We start from the raw sequence: 18,349 nt of genomic DNA on the forward strand, positions 1-18,349 counted from the left end.
TCTATTTTATTATTTTTTTAGTTTGTAAAAACCTGAAAACAGTTCTGATTTATCCAAATTGTATTTATTCACTTATTATTTTCATTGTATTTTTTTGTTCTATTGATTTATTGATTTACCTTTCATTTGATTAAATTTTTATATTTGTTAATACAGAAAACATTAATTCATTAATTTATTTTTGTTTATTTTATTGTTCTATTGATTGATTAATTTAACTTTCATTTTATTTTATATTTTTCTGTATGTAAAAACACAAAACATTTCTGATTCATCCACATTAATTAATTAGTTAATTAATTCGTTCATTCATTCATTCATTCATTCATTCATTCATTCATTCATTCATTCATATTTATTCATTTTTAGTAAATGCACTTGTCACTTCCAGCATATTTCACTAGTTAAATGCAGCAGTAAATGACAGCACTGTATTCCTCACATAAAAACCGTACTCCTCACTGAAATCTGAAGTGACGGATCAGATTATCTGCGGTGTTTCTGTGACCATAGGGCTGTTTATATTCCTCTGCTTATTTTCTGCCCGTCTCCCGCTGGCATCTTCACCTCTTCACACACAGTTTATTTTCGATGGCTTCTCTCTGCTTCCTTTGCAATCAGGTGTGTGTTTGTTCAGGTAAATGTGTGTTTGAGTTTTGTGAGGCCGCATGCAGTCTGTCATGTACTGCATGATGTGTCCTCTAATTACTGCTGCTTGTTTAGGGCTTGTCCAGGAGACTGGGTTATTTCTAGGCTGCTTTGACAGACAAAATAAGTCTCGTATACTTAAAGCCAATTCACACTGTATTGACAGATGCCAACATGCTTTTCGTCAGGTTTGGTTGGGATCAGTGTGTGATTCCTGTCGGTGTTTGAGTTTGTTTCCACTGTGTAAAAGGGATGTCAATTATTCGCAATACTGATCTCACAATGGCTTTATTTTTTGTTAGTTGAGACTATTTAGAAATTATTCATTGATTAATTTTACTTCGGCTTAGTCTCTTATTTATTAAGGGTCACCACTGCGGAATGAACCAACAACTATTCCTGTTTCATGCAGCAGATGCCCCTCTAGCCACATCTTTATTACTTCTACATATCCACATTTATTTATATTCAATGTATTTTGGTGCATTTGAACAAACCAGATTAATTAAACGCGTATATTTATTCAAATAATATTTTAGTTGCCAAACGGCCAGCAGTGTGCAGGAATTACACTCATCACTAAGCCATACCTATATGCTGTTTCAGACAAATATTCAGAGTAGCCGTGAACAAGATAAGGAGAGCGTCACAGGCTGTCACCATTCAAAAATGACCCAATGTAAATATAAAATCAACTTCAGCTCAGTAAAGCAGGATAGGTGGAATAGTGCTGTTTACTGATGTTTTGTTGTTAAACAGAATATAAATCTACATTATCGATGCTGTAAAAGGACCTCATGACTCTGAAAATAGTCACATCAGTCTTTCACCAGGAGATTTCAGTGGCTGAACAACACTTCTGTCACTTAAAGTCCCTTTAAGGCACGTCATTTCACTCGGTGGCCATCTTTGAAACACCTCTTGGGCATTCTGTGTGAATGGGGAAACATCTAATTCTCCAAAACTGCTAACCAAGCTTACCACAAATAAAATTAATCAACAACTGTCTCATAAATGTATTTTCTAAAGTCCAAATCAAATATAATCAGCTCATTTTTAGCTTGCCCAAGCTAAAGTGCACTTAAAAGGAAGGAGATTATGGCTGTTGCACACATGATCATCCTCTGGATAATGCGTTGGCTGATCGTGCTGGTCTTCTAAGTAATTCACAACTTTGTCTCGATGGTGAGTCTCCTTCAGAAATGACAGCGCCTCTTTGTTTACAAGTGTGTGGGCGTTTGAGTAGTTGCTGTCATGTGAGAGGTGTAATCAAGCCATAAAAGTTAGGCCCGAGCCCGACAAGTACATTTTGATTGGCAGCGTTTTAAAAGTCCGAACGCGTTTACAGCCTGACATAATTCAAATGTGCACATGCACACAACTCTTTGCCCTTTTCATAAATAAGTCGTTTATACGCATTTTATTATAATTTATTCATAACAAACGTAGGCTATTGACCACTTAGAAGTTGGAATATTAATTATATATATATATATATATATATATATATATATATATATATATATATATATATATATATATATATATAGTGTACAAACAAATTAACAAATTAACTGGTAATAATTAATATTAATAAAATAATAATAATAATAATAATAATAAAATAATAATATTAATTTTATATATATATATAAAATTAATATTATTATCTTTATTATTATTATTTTATTATTATTAATTAATACCAGTTAATTTGTTTGTAATGCTAAATTAGTTGCGACTATAATTACAACAAATTAGCAGTACTTTATGGTTTAAAAACCATATATTGCTTACTTTAAATTACTGTCTTATTTAAAGAGGGAAAACATTAATTTAAAAGTTATTAGAAAATTAAGCAAATGAATACTATTAGAATAGAATATTAGAGTAGAATATTAATATTATGTCATACATTTATTACATGTAAAAAAGATTTTTATTACATGTAAAGATGTATTATTGCCTATTAAACCTGTCCAATTTAGATCGTTCAGCAAGGCCAGCAAACATATCTGCTATATTCATATCTGCTATATTACCTCTGTCAGATAATAATGACTGATCATCTATGATGACCGATAGAAAACTGTTTAGTCTTTTATAGCGATTGGAAACAACGCTCCACATTCGCTCCTCTTGAGTGCAATATTTGTGAAATAGTATGCACTATTGTTTATTGTGTACATAATTTATCAACAATATACAAGTATATTGATGACGATGTCCGAGAAGACATTAATACACATTAACATCCGTCGTAACCATATATGGTTTGCCTAGATCGTGTGTGCCGGAAATGCGTGTCGTTCTGCGGGTCTGCAGCTGGATATTATTGGATTTTACCGCTGTCACTCTCTCGTGTGCATGCACAAATGGTGGATATGAACGTGTGCGCAGATGTACAAATCTGCATTTGCTGGCAGACAGTTTGGGCTACTTATCAGAATTATGGGAATGATCGGCCCGACAGTATTTTATTGCATAAACGTTTTTAAGTCTTATGCCTTATCCGGAATATAAAGATACATACATTTAGATCATTTACTATTATTGAATTGTGAAGAGACTTTCAACCAGCACAACACCTTCAGTGTTAATCATTATCCTCTCCTGTAAGTCTTTATTTGTGTGTGTTTTAAACTCCGTCTTTAATTATAATGGCATTTTCCCTGCACTCTGTACGCTCACATATGAACCGCGGTGTGTCAACAGAAAGCGTGATGTGTTATGAGTGTAATGCTTTATGGCCTGAGTCTGTGTAATCAAGCTACCGACTTCAGCGGTAAAGCAGAGACCAGATCTGACTTCATGCAGCATTAATCATCAGATCAGTGCAGAGTCCGTGACGTTCAGCAGACACACACTTTCTGATCGCTCACTTCTCTAATGCTGTTAACACTGCATTTATAATCCACCATGTGTGTGTGTGTGTGTGTGCGCGCATGCCTTTGTGTGCAAGTGAGTGTATGAATATGTGTGTGTCTCTCTGTGTGTATGCGTGTGTGTGCATGCATGGGTTTGTGTGTGTGCATGCATTTGTGAGAGTGTATGTGGGAGTGTTTGTGCAAGTGAGTGTGCGCATGCTTGTGTGTTTGTTTCTGTGTGTGTGTGTGTGTGTGTGTGTGTGTGTGTGTGTGTGTGTGTGTGTGTGTGTGTGTGTGTGTGTGTCTGTCTGTCTATCTATAAATGTGCCCATGTATGTTTGTGTGTGTGTCTTTGTGTGTGTTTGTGTGCGTGTGTGCGTGTGTGTGCATGCTTATGGGTGTGTTTGTGTGGGTATCTGCATGTGTGTGCGTGTACATATGTGTCCATCTGTCTGTTTGCATGCTTATGTGTGAGTGTGAGTGTGAGTGTGAGTGTGAGTGTGAGTGTGAGTGTGAGTGTGAGTGTGTGTGTGTGGGTGTGGGTGTGGGTGTGTGTGTGTGTGTGTGTGTGTGTGGGTGTGGGTCTGTCTATAAATGTGACTGTGTATATTTGTATGTGTGTGTGTGTGTGTATGTGCATGTGAGTGCGTGGGTCTGATTGTGTGCATGTGTGTGAATACGTGGGTGAGTATGTATGTGTGCGTGTGTGTGTGTGTGTGTGTGTGTTCGTTCAGCAGCTTCACATCTGGAACACATTTGCTGGTGTTGTTTTTTCGGTGGCGGTGCTGAACTTACCAACCAACCCCCAGCCCTGCTCTATTTTCTCCCTTATTCTTTCTCTCTGAGCTCTTTCACAACTTTCCTGATTCATACTCTCTGAGCAGCGCACACACACACACACACACACACATCTGATCAGTAAACTGCAGTCTCCATATGGACGTGTGGAGCAGTGCGAGTGGCTGATGTTGGTCATTGCTGCTGGTTTAGTGGTAGTTACTGCAGGAATGTTCTCCACATGCTCAGATCTTTATGGATCGTGACAGGCAGATAATTAAGACCACGCTCTAACTGTTTAAAGGTGTGTGGATGAAGTCAAGTTGTTTTAATATTATTATTCTTATTACAGAGTCCAACACAAACAACTAGCAGTCGCTTTTTTCCAAGAAAAACAGTGTGTAAATTAAACAGTGACAGCTGAGCGTAAAACACCACAATCACAAATAAACACAAGGAGAATACCTGAAGGAGATTGTGTTATGGCCCGTTTCCACTGAGTGGTACGGTTCGGTATGGTTCGCTACTCTTTTATGGCCGATTCCACTGTCAAAAGGTACCAAAAATCAAACTGTACCGTACCACGTTTTGGGAACCCTTCGCACAAAAAAAGGCTACCAAAAGGCAGAGCTAGACCCACATCTGAATGCTATTGGTTTACAGTAGGGCTGTAACGATACACCAAACCCACGATTCGGTTCGTATCACGATTTTTGACCCACGATTCGGTTCGTATCACGATTTTTTTTTGTTTTTTGTTTTTTTTTGTGGGGGGGTGGGAAAAAAAGATTTGTAAAACTTTTTTTTATTAAATAACATTTGAAAAATCTTTATAAACTGAACATCAAAGAACAATATTAACTATGCAAGTTATTAACAATATAAATAGCCATGTGTAAAATAAATAAATAGCCAAAGCTATATCACTTCTGTTTTCTTTGTATCAAAATACTGTCGAAAAACCAAACAGAACTAAACTCCATTGTGTAGATGGTTCAAGCATGTTGAAAATTCTTTCTCAATCAAGTTCTTTTACATAGAAAAAGTAAATTAAATGGCTATTAGGAATGCTCATTTCGGTAATTTTGCTAACCGTTATTAACGGTTAACTGGTCAGATTACTATTTATTTTATATTAAACAAATTGACGTCTATTTTTTGTCTGACACATTAAATATTGCATTTTAAAAAACTAATTTATTTTTATATATATATAATTTTATTGCAATTTATTTTATTGCATTGCTTTTTATTTTATAGATCACATTTACCAGGCATTTGGACATTTTGACTCATCCAATTGTTTTCTACATGCACACGAGTGAATTTATAAAAGTTTTTAATAGAAGTTTTGCTATGGTTTACATTTTCTCTATTTGAACGATTTAACATTTAGATTTTTAAGTAATTTGGGAAAACATTTGCCTTGTTACATATATTTGTATATTCAAAAAGCATTTTTATTTTGCTTTCAGAAGTATACTTTGCCTTTAATACTTTGAGATTTAAGAAAGTACACATCATTGTCGTTTAATATAGTAATGTTTCCTCTGTAAAGCCTATTGTTTGAAATTTCCTTTCAGAAAGTGTTGAAATATGATTGTAGTTCAGCCCACCTTCGTCTATCTGTATTTATATATCATGCGTTCATTTTAAAGGCGTGAGAAGTCACTCGCTAAAGCAGGGGTGTCCAAACTTGGCCCTGGAGGGCCGGTGTTCAGGAGAGTTTAGCACCAACCCTAATCAAACACACCTGAACCAGCTAATCAAGCTCCTACTAGATATACTAGATACTTTCTGGCTCCAGGACCGAGTTTGGACACTTCTGCTCTAATGCTTTTTTATTAATAATAATACTGTTTGTGTAAATGGCCATAGTAGTGCTTTCAGCTTCTGATTCCTTCATTTATAAGGTGAAGTTTGCACTTTTGTTTCTGTGGCAGAATACACGGATTCCTTAGATGTTTTCCTATGTTTTCTTTTCCTCCTCCTCTGCCGGTAAAGCTGTGGAGGAAGTGAGCGCTGATGTAATGTGACATCAGAGATATTCGTGTAAATCTGCAGCACATGGGAGTATTAATCAGAGCTCTGGTGCATAACACACACTGGCAGTACAGTTCCTCCAGATAACACACACTTCTGACCAGCCCAAACGTCTTATCAGTGCTGAAATACGCTCTACATTTACTTTCTAAAATGTTCATTAATTAATGCATTTCTTATTTATTTACATTTGCAAAGATTTTCTGACTCCCAGTAAACCTCTGTTGTGGTGTTTTCAGGAAAAGGAGGATGAGGAAGAGGACGAGAACAGAGAAAAGCGGGAGCTGGAGGACGAGCTGCTATTTGAAGACTTCGAGCTCAGAGACGGAGACTGTGAACTTCCCGAAAATGAGGAGGAGGAAGAAGCAGCGGATGCAGACGACGGAGACCTGGAGGAGCCTGACATCGAGGAAAGCACCAAAACCAGGATCCTGCGGCAAATAGCAGACGCGGCGTCCAAACTCAAGGAGATCGTTGGCAATCTGATTACCAGCGCAGGAAAAGTAGTCGTAACCGTATTACTGGGCCTCACAGGTGGGTCGCGCTGAGACAGACATCAGTCACCACATCTGATCAATACACTGCATTCATTTATTAACTCCAGATGAATACAAGCTCGAGTGCATTACATCCCTGAGCTCAAATGAAGTACAGCTGCAGTCACATTTACAGCCGCTCAATCAATAATCACCTGTGAATTACAGTAATTATGATCATCTGATCAGCTTTAAGTGTTTAAAGGGACAGTTCACCCAAATAGCTCAATTCTCTCATCATTTTCTTAAAGTTTATATGTTTTCAAGGAGAGATACTGAAGAAAGCTGACAGCCATTGACTTCCATAGTATTTGTTTTTACTACTGTGGATGTCATCAGTGGTTACAGGTTTTCAGCATTCTTCAAAATATCTTCTTTGGTGTTTAACAGAGGAAAGAAATGATATATTCAGATCTTATTAAGCAAAATTTGAAATTTGAAAATCAGTCAAAAGTGAAACGCAAAAATAAAAACGCGAGCAGCATAGATAATCAGTTATATAATGACGGAAAAATAAAGTATATTATGCCTCAAGATTTTTAAACACCTTTTTAACTATGTTTTAATAAGTAATTTATTTAGTTTTTGCCATGATGACAGTGCATAATGTTTTATTTTACAAGATACCACTCTTCAGCTTAAAGTGACATTCAGGGCCCTATCATACACCCGGCGCAATGAGACGCAAGGCGCGACGCAATTGTTGTTTGCTAGTTTCAGCTTGGCGCAAGAGTCGTTTTGATGTTTTGCAGTAGGGCTGTGCAATTAATAGAAAATCCGATTACGATTTTGGTTTCTAACGATTATGAAAAACCATTAATCGAGATAAACGATTATTCCATCATATACCGCCCCCTTTCCAGTCGTACACGTGTTGCTCTTAAAAGCGCGAAAGACCGCATGATTTTGTGTGTGTGTGTGCGGCAGAAGCATGCGGTCTCATTCGCACACTGAGACGAGCAGAGCACACGCATATCTAGTCATCTTAAGGCGAGCGCTTTAATGGTCAAATAGGTGTCAAAACAAACGTTGAGAATCAAAAGACACGCGAAAGAGAAACTATTAAAGTGACAGCACAATATTCCTGCTGCCGCCTGTTTTAATGATTATTAATCAAACAACAAATGGAGAAAATCCCTCACCGCTCTTGACTGAAGGACTTTCGTAGCTAAAGTGTAGATGCTGCAATTATTCATTCATTCATTTATTTTATTTTCTGCTAGTCCCTTTATTATTCTGGGGTCACCACAGCGGAATGAACCGCCAACTTATCCAGCATGTTTTTACGCAGTGGATGCCCTTCCAGCCGCAACCCATCTCTGGAAAACATACTGCAATTAATTAAACTAAAATACACACAATATTTATTAAATATCTCAGTTTCTTGCAGGGTGACTGGGGGGTCTTAAACAGTATTGAATGTTTAGGGTAACACTTTACAATAAGGTTCATTAGTTAATGCATTTACTAACATGAACTAATGATCAACAACACATGTACAGCATTTATTAATCATAATTGAACATTTACTAATGCATTATTAACATCCAAGTCCATGCTTGTTAACATTAGTTAATGCACCATGAGTTAACATGAACTAACAATGAACTACTGTATTTTCATTAACTAACGTTAACTAACATGAACAAATACAGTAGTAAATGAATTGTTCATTGTTTTTTAATGTTAGTAAATGCATTAATTAACATTAACTAATGAACCTTATTGTAAAGTGTGACCAATGTTTATAAAACTAAAAATTAGAGAAATTTGAAGGCCTTAAAAAAAGTATTAAGAGTCTTAAATGCTTTTACCAGATATTACATTTGGTGTCATTATGAATTATACTAACGTTTGCCTACATTTAATCTGTGAATATTGGGATGCTGTGTGTAAAGTGTAAAGGCAACACCGTTATTCCTGCTGTTCACGCCACCTGCTGATTTATTATTTTTATTCAGTGTATGAATGATGTTTTAGTTTAGGATTAGTTTGTTGCAATCAGTAATAGAAAAAATACTGTGAGTAAAAATGTCGGCAATGTTACCGGTCGAAACCTAAAGTGACGATGAGGTCTTAATGTATGGAAAGAGTCTTAAAAAGGAGTTACATTTGAATTGAATTCATATTGAATTTCACTTTCTGACTCCTGTATGCACCCTTCCTTCATTTTGAGTAGAGTGTTTAATGCTTCCACTATATTTAAAGTATGAAAATAAGTTTTAAATTGTTATTTTTTTTATTTGATGTCTGCACCGTTACTGTTAGCCGACAGTTTTTGTGTCTGCGTCTGCAGGTATGATGCTGCCGTCTTTGACCTCCTCTGTCTACTTCTTCACGTTTCTGGGTTTGTGCACGTGGTGGTCTTTCTGCCGCTCGTTCGACCCGCTGCTCTTCAGCTGTCTGTGTGTCCTGATGGCCATCTTCAGCGCAGGACACCTCGTCTTCCTCTACCTCTACCAGTTCCAGTTCTTCCAGGAGGCCGTACCGCCGGGAAACACCTACGCCAGGTGAGAACACACACAACAGTGCTGGGAGATGATCACAAAAATAAATTGATTCCTTGATTCTGAGGCATTAAAGCTGCGATCACAGTGCGCTTTTCACCTGGTGGACTTTCATTCATGCATGCGAATGTGTCACATGCCGTTGCATTGCAAAGTTTAAGCTTGGTGAAGTCTGACCTGTGAAATTGCGTCACGTAATAGTGTGGAAACAATAGAAGATCGAAACATATTAATATATATGAACATAGTAATATTTCCTGATGTTGTTGAAGAGTTTGTGAAGTACGCCTGCAGTATTATCAGACAGCAATATATCCTGATGTTGGGTGTCAGGAGCGCTGCCTGGATTTATTCAGGATCAGTTTCTCTGAGGCGTCCCACCCTTCCTCAAACATCCTGTGAAGGCCGTTTCTCTGAGCTCCAATGCTCGACTTGTTCAGATTTGCTGGAGTTTTTTAGACTGCATGCCAGGTGAATGCTCTGATTTATGCTGCTGCTTGTCGATAAATCTGCCACCGTATGCTGTATGTGATAATGATAACATGTTGGATATAGTTCATATGAATTTTATTCATGTTACCCATAATCATGCAGTATATAAAAACATTACACAAAGGACATTACAAAATCAAGTCACGATATATTTGAAACACATTATCACGTATTATTTACAATGACATACTCCATTTTCCTAATACTTATTGCACTTTTTTGAAGCAAGTCTTAGTGTAAACGTCAGTCTATCCATACAGTGTATTTCCTTCACAATTCTTATCCATTAAGCCCTTGTTGGAGGATCAGCCTAAAACCATTTTCAGGTTGAAGCTTTTCTGCTACATACCAAACGTATTTGTGTTAAGTATTTGGAACAATTTCTGGCATTTACCCAAAGCTTCAACTTCTTAACGGTCATCGTCCTGCCATCAGGACACTTAGAGCGTGCTTACAATAGCTGCTAATCATCCAATCTGCGTAGTTTGGTTTATTAATAGTGTTTTTGCGTATAGACGTCAGTAGTTTTTCACTGTTCTCGCGGTTTATGTGCATCATATTCGTTCTTCTGTAAGTAAACGTCTTTTTGCACACAGTTTGTGTTTTGCTGGTGTCTTCACCACTGTCATTGCACTGTCGAACCCCCCACCTCTTGCTCGTCGCTAATCTGCAGGTAAAGCGAATTTGTGCCTGTAAACACAGCGCCCCCGTCTGTTCAAAAAATGTATCATGATTTGTTCAACATTTCTACTGTTTTGAATCGTCACATCGTTTTTCACCCGGCTCACTGTGAATCCTTACATCTCTAGATGTGACATGGGAAATTGTCACTAGTTTGACCTTGGTAAATCAAATATAATTGTTTAAAAACATTGTCAGATAAGTTTTTGAGTATTTCTACAGTACTGTAAAACACAAGCCTACACAAAAAACTTTCACTATTTTGGTAAAAACTTTCTTTTTAATGGCAAGTTTGACATTTGTATGTAGTTGCTTTTATATAGACGAGTCCAATGAGCAATGAGATTACAGCACTGCTTCAGAATAAACACAAAAGGAAAATTCAATAATAATGAAGCGGCGAGCGGGAATCCTGTGTGTCTGCTGACCCATGGGTTCAATCATGCTGATTTACAGACTTGGCCTGCTTGTTATGTGACATTATGGCGACTGGTGTCCGGTGTCCATCTGTGTGCATTGACCTTGTGTGTGCTGATCTGGTCATTAATGTATAGTTCTGCTTCTGGAACATCCGGTTAGCTGGATTTGATTATTGACTATTCGATAAGATCCCAGGACAGTTTTGTTCTTCAAAACTCATTCAGTTGTTGTTGTCATAGCAAGAGGTTTGTAAGCTCAAACCTGCACAGGAGCAGATTATCTCATTTAAGGAAGATTAGAGGCATTTCAAGTGAAGGTGAAAGCATATGCACCAGCTGCTGATGTTTTCCTTCTTACTGTATTATACATTGCCGGCTGGGTCAGTTGACATTTCTGTGTGGAGTTTGCATGTTCTCTCCTTGTTGGCGTGGGTTTCCTACGGGTGCTCCGGTTTCCCCCACAGTCCAAACACATGCGCTATAGGGGAATTGAATGAGCTAAATTGGCCGTAGTGTATGTAAGTGTGTGCAAGAGTGTGTAGGAGTTTCCCAGTGATGGGTTGCAGCTGGAAGGGCATCTGCTTTGTAAAACGTGCTGGATAAATTGGAGGTTCATTCCACTGTGGCGTCCCCTGATTAATAGGGGGACTAAGCCGAAAAGAAAATGAATGAATGAATGAATAAATGTATTATAAATTTGATACAGTATCAGGGTTGGGAAAATAATAATTTATAACAATAAATAACATTGTAAAAGAAAAGAAAATATGAATTTTGCACTGTTATCTAATCTACACTGTGAATGGATTCAAGAGAATTTTGTGTTTTGTATTTTTAGTGACTTATGTACATTTTTACAAGTACTAATATCTACTTTTTATAATACACATACTTTGAAAAGGTATCACCCCAGTTTAGGACAATTTCTCAGAGTACACGGTTAAGGACTTTCTTTTTTAAAGGAATAATGATATGCTTTATGGGGGTCATGCACATGCATTGTTTACAGCTTATATGCAGGAAGTTTTATGCGGGAAGACACCAAGCGATAAAGAGTTTCAGGTGTAATTTTGTCCCATTCTTCCTGCAAGTCTTAAGGTGGGCAACAGTGTGGGGTCCTCATTCCCACACATTCTCTATTGGAGACAGGTCGGGACTGCAGGCAGGCCAGTCAAGTACCTGAATTCTCTCCACCCTCTCCATGGGTGTCTCTTGAATGGAAGGCAGCATATTGTGCTACAAAATCTCTCTGTACTTTTCAGCATTAACGGTGCATCACTGAAGTGTAAGTTAGCTTTGCCAAGGGCACTGACACAACTACATACCATGATAGACCCTGGCTTTTGGACTTGTTGCGGGTAACAGTCCGGATGATTTTTTTCTTCTTTGGTCTGGAGCACACAGCGTCCATTTCTTCCAGAAAATACCTGAAATGCTGAATGATCTGAGCACAGTACACATATCCACTGTGTGATGATCCATTCCAGATGCCTTCAAGCCTGGAGAAATCGACAGTGCTTCTGGACACTGTTAACATAGGGCTTCCTTTTGGCACAGTACAGTTTTCATAGGCATTTGTGGATGTAACTACATATTGTGGTACTTGACCAAGGTTTCCCGCAGTAGTGCTGAGCCCATGTGGTGATCTGGCTTATAGATGAATGAGGATTCTTGATGCAGCGCCCTCTGAGATGTTGTTCAGCTTAGGCTTTTCTGATTTGGGATTATAATAAGCATCGTCACTTTAAACGTAAACGTCATGAATGTCACATTAACGCCGCACATCTCTATCCCCTGTCAGATGATGATAGTGATGGTGTGTAGTGAGCATCAGTATCATTAATGGATATTCCCTCAGTCAGATGCTCAAATCTCGGCTCTCGCAGATGTAAAGTGCTGCTGGTTTTGGTGGCGACGGAGAATGGAGACTCCAGCTGTTTCTCATTACCCATTGGCCTGCGTTTGCATTACACAGCTGCTTTCAGGAGCGAACGAGACACAGAGAAAGAGAAAAAACAATCAGAGGTGACTCAAAAGAGCCTTTGAGTAACAGAGATGCAATTCTTCTCAATTAGTCCTGGATCAGCCGATCTGGATCATTCTGACAGTCCACACACTAATATTCCCAACGGCAGCCATTAGAGCAAAAGTAGGCTTAAGTAAAAAAGTGATGCAAAAACGCATACACTATCAAAAAAAGAAACAACTTGTGTTTACTTAAAAAACCTGTGGAAACTGATTGCTCATATTTATGAAGCAAATAAGCTCACCAACTTTGAGTAAATATTACTAACCATTACTTTGTTTAGGTAACTTGTTTACTTGTATTGGTTACTAAACAACACGAGTACTGATTACTCAATATGACAAGTTCAGTAAACTTACAAATTGTAGTTATGCTTAGTATATCATACTACATTTTTGTACACTTTGAGTACAAACTTGCTTTTTGTAGTTAACTTGTTTACTTGTATTGGTCACTAGACAATGCAGAGTACTGGTAACTCAATCTGCCTAAAATTTCTCTTGAACCTGACACTAGCCACTCTCTCAAAATTATGTTAGCTTATGTTATGTTAGTGGGTTCCACATAACTGGGTTAGATTGCATTTAAGAAACAATATTTCAGTAAACTTATGCTAATTACATATACAAGCTTTTGAAAGCGAAAACAAAAGTACTGTCCTTGACATGTTATGGGATTTACGGGACGAATTTTGGGAGTCCCATAAAGGCGCGCCTCTGTCGATCTGCAGAGCACGTGAGACTGTCTGTGGGAGTGTTGACAGCTCTCACGCACACTGAACGAAACGGGTAAACGAGAGAAAATTTTCCACTACTTAATCGATTACAAGGGGCGAAGCAGTGGCGCAGTAGGTAGTGCTGTCGCCTCACAGCAAGAAGGTCGCTGGTTCGAGCCTTGACTCAATTGGCGTTTCTGTGTAGAGTTTGCATGTTCTCCCTGCATTCACGTGGGTTTCCTTCGGGTGCTTCAAAGCAGTTCAAAGACATGCCGTACATGTGAATTGGATTGGTTAAATTGTTTGTAGTGTATGACTGTGTGTGTGTGTGGATGTTTCCCAGAGATGGGTTGCGGCTTGAGCAGCATCCACTGCGTAAAAACGTTCTGGATAAATAGGCGGTTCATTCTGCTGTGACGACCCCAGATTAATAAAGGGACTAAGCCGACAAGAAAATGAATGAATGAATGAAACTAGATTATATACATTAAATTCCTACAGGATTTGTGATAATTGGTGCTCTCCAGAAATGTATACGGTGGTACATATTCACAATTAGCCTGTGTTGGTAATTATAGTTCAGCCTGATCTTATGAGAAAGCGTAAGTATTTGCAAAAATGATCACAAATTTTCAACATCAAAAGTGGACAGGGCAGAGATTAACTTCCCATAATGCAATTCACAACCGCAAATAAACACAAAATACAAAAACTGTTCATTAACTGTTTTACAGTGTACTAATGAGCATCAAAATAAAGCTTCATAAAAGCAGAAGTCATAGTTAATGGTTTATTAATAGCGAGAACTGTACCTTATATTAAATCTGACTTTAATCTCTTCCGCAGCAGTGACATGTTTATCAGTGTCTGTTTGGCTTTTCCTCCATTACTCTAGATTAGTAGCTGTTCAAAAATGGCAAAAGCATGACCAAACACTAAAAAATAAACAATTCAGACCTCTAAAAGTGTTTTAAAGCGCTCACCGCACGTCTTCCTGAAACCTCATACACTTTCAAAGCCTCTATAAAAGGCGCAGATATAAAACACACATCTGAGGTTTGAACCCAGATCTGAAAACACACAGCGCCGTGAATATGAGTCCTGTTACCTTCGAGAAATACAATGAAGAAGCAGAATAAAAGAGAGAAACGTGCAATGAGAGCAGAAAGAAATATGCTTCACTAAACCCCTTCGCTTAGCCACACAGGATTAAGTGGTTTCTGTAGGATTTAGTGGTTTCTTGCTCAAACAAAACCCGAGAAAGAGTCTATTAGGAAAAACATTAGGAGATCTGCGAACCTCAGGGCCGAAAAACAAAGAGCTTTTCTCTGACGCTCGCATAAACAGCGCCGTCACTTTGTCATGCAGCGTTTGCGGTGAGGACGCCGTTTTGATTACACACCCGCTTGGCTTCAGCTATGTGCAAAAGCCAGAGAAGAGGCTATTCTGGGTGGGAAAAATGCTAATTTAGCAAAACCAGAGATTAGAACCAAATGTCTTCATGTTGGGTCGTCTCTCGGGTGCAGCCAAAGGAAGTATTACAGCTCAACTATCATAGTGTTCTTCAAAATATACAGATGAAGTCAGAATTATTAGTCCTCCTGGATTATTAGCCCTCCTGTAAGATTTAATTTCAACATATTTCTAATCATAATATTTTTAATAGCTCATTTTTAATAACTGATTCTTTTCTCTTTGTCATGATGACAGCACATAATATTAGACTAGATATTCTTCAAGACACTTCTATACAGCTTAAAGTGACATGTAAAGGCTTCACTAGGGTAATTAGGGTAAAGTTAGAGTAATTAGGCAAGTCATTGTATAACAGTGGTTTGTTCTGGAGACAATCCAACACTAAAATTGCTGAAGGGGCCAATAATATTGACCTTAAAATGGGTTCAAAACATTTAATATCTGCTTTTATTCTAGCCGAAATAAATCAAATAAGACTTTCTCCAGAAGAACAAATATTAGAGGAAACACTGTGAACAATTCCTGAATCTGTTCAACATCATTTGGAAAATATTTGAAAGGGGAAAAAAAAAAACAGGAGGGCGAATAATTTTGACTTTAACTGTATATTAAAGTATTATGTTTTAATATTGGATGTGGATTTCTTTATCTGCATTAGTTCTGATGATAACCAACAATATTAAGTTTATTAAATAATAGTATTTAAGTTAATAATATTTATTTGCTATTAAATAAAAGAACAATGAGATGTAATATTTTTCATTTATAGCTCAGAGCTGTTGAACACTTGATTATGAGATTCTGATTGGCTGGTGAACATTGTGCTAATAGTTTCAGATAAACACAGATAAAAGTAGTTTTGAGCACAAAATGGAAACCTATATATTTTTTTCTGGTCCTTTCACTCCGGTCAGTTATATAATATATATACAGTTGAAGTCAGAATTATTAGCCCCCCAATTTCTGTTTAATGGAGAATAGATTTTGTCAACACATTTCTAACTATAAAAGTTTTAATAACTCATTTCTAATAACTGATTTGTTTTATCTTTGCCATGATGACAGTAAATAATAATTTTGTCCTTAAAATGGCTTTTAAAAAATTAAAAACTGCATTTATTTTAGCCGAAATTAAACAAATAAGACTTTTTCCAGAAGAAAAAATATTATTAGACATACAGTGAAAATTTCCTTGCTCTGTTAAACATCATTTGGGAAATATTAAAAAAAAATATATATTTAAAGGGGGGTTAATAATTCTGACCTCCAATGTGTGTGTATGTGTATGTGTGTGTGTGTGTGTGTGTGTGTGTGTGTGTGTGTGTGTGTGTGTGTGTATATATATAACACATTTTTAATCATAATAGTTTTAATAACTCATCTCTAATAACTGATTTATTTTCTCTTTGTCATGATGACAGCACATAATATTAGACTAGATATTCTTCAAGACACTTCTATACAGCTTAAAGTGACATTTAAAGGCTTCACTAGGGTAATTAGGGTAACTAGGCAGGTTAGGGTAATTAGGCAAGTTATTGTATAACGATGGTTTGTTCTGGAGACTATCAAAAAATATATATAGCTTAAAGGGGCTAATAATTTTGGGCATTTGGACATATCTGGGATCTCTTCAAGATATACATGATTTTTCTGAGATGTGTATGAGTAATGTTGTGGATTTCTGTTCTTTATTATTTGGCCGGTGTCCTCATGGCAGTGTTTTCTGCTCGGGAGTGTGTTTATTATACACTGGCCGCATTGGAACAGCTATAGCGGCTCTTATTCTGCTTATTTTCAGTCGTAGTATTAAGACTTGGATGCCACGCTTTGGGTTTGGACGATTCACCAAAGCCAAAATATTCTGACTTCATATTTTCTCCATGTCGTGAAGTAGCTGCGAAACGAGCATCTGGCAGACCGCAATGATTGAACCAAGAGCACCAAAACTATAAAAAACCAACAAGCCTGCGTTCGTCACCTAATCTGGCTTTTAGCTGCGACAAGTTACCGTTTCTGAATTTAATATGACACACATAATATATCAGTGGTACTGTATGCACATTAATGCACAGCGGATCTGAATTGTGTGTCTGTGTTTTCTCTTTTGGTTGAATACCTTGTTTACTTGTTTTACCCTGTAAAATAGGAATATGCAGTTTTTATGCGTTTTTAGTCGTCCAATTTTGGTTCCATATGAGCTAGAGAAAATAAGGGGAAATAAACACAAGCTTAACCTTCTGAAATCTGGAGTGAATTAGCAGATCCTCTGTCTTTTATTAGTTTTTCTGTGCTGAAAGTTTAGTAAAGTGTTTTCTGATTGGGTGATTGTGTTATTTGTTATCCTCGGGTCAGTTCGTAATGTTACTATTTCAATATTCATGTCTAAGATTAATACACCACTGGAATCTTTGAGTAATTTTAAAAGTTGCATGAATTAAATGAGCCTTGTTTTATTTTTAAAGAGGCTAATGTATGATCCTTGTGTTGAATGGTAATATGTATGTTGTGTTTTGTGTGTTGTATCTTGCTTAAAATTCTTAAAATTAGCTTATTCATTTAAAAAAGACTATGGAATAAATTTGCATTATGTCTTGGCCAGGACTCCCAGAAGAAAAGATTTTTTTTAATCTCAATGGCACTTTTCTTGAAAAATTAAGGATAAATTAATACATTATTTTGAAAATAAGGGATAAATAAATAAATGAATAAATAAATAAATAAATTGGACAAATAAAGAATAAATAAATAAATTGGAAAAATAAAGGATAAATAAATAAATTGGAAACAAAAAGGATAAATAAAATATATAAATAAATAAATAAATAAATAAATAAATTAATTGATTAATTAATTAATTAATTAATTAATTGGAGAAATAAAGAATAAATAAAAATTAAAAATAATTTGGGGAAATAAAGAAAAAATTTAAAATTAATTAATTAATAAGTAAATAAATTGGAATAAATAAAGGATAAATAAATTAAATAAATTATAAAAATAAAGGATGAATAAATAAATAAATTGGAGAAATAAAGGATAAATAAAAAATAAAAAATAAATTGGGGAAATAAAGGGAAAATAAAAAAAGATGAATAAATAAATAAATAAATAAATAAATAAATAAATAAATTGGAAAAATAAAGGAAAAATAAATAAATT

General features: G+C 36.4%; 1 protein-coding gene across 6 annotated transcripts in view; it reads left to right on the plus strand.

Annotated features, from left to right (window-relative positions):
• The window catches only part of piezo2a (piezo-type mechanosensitive ion channel component 2a), a 152,033-nt gene that overhangs the window by 56,867 nt on the left and 76,817 nt on the right, over positions 1-18,349 (plus strand). For all 6 annotated transcript variants that reach the window (XR_015524630.1, XR_015524631.1, XM_087308995.1 and 3 more), the window contains 2 exons: positions 6,575-6,869; positions 9,168-9,381. Coding sequence is in view for 4 of the 6 variants with exons in the window: in XM_087308995.1 (XP_087165121.1) it covers positions 6,575-6,869; positions 9,168-9,381 (509 nt within the window). In the remaining 2 variants the exon portion in view is untranslated. The remainder of the gene's footprint in view (positions 1-6,574; positions 6,870-9,167; positions 9,382-18,349) is intronic.

This window comes from Danio rerio, chromosome 24 (assembly GCF_052040795.2).
Source record: "Danio rerio strain M-AB ecotype USA chromosome 24, GRCz13ab, whole genome shotgun sequence".
In the NCBI taxonomy this organism is placed as follows: Eukaryota; Metazoa; Chordata; class Actinopteri; order Cypriniformes; family Danionidae; genus Danio; species Danio rerio.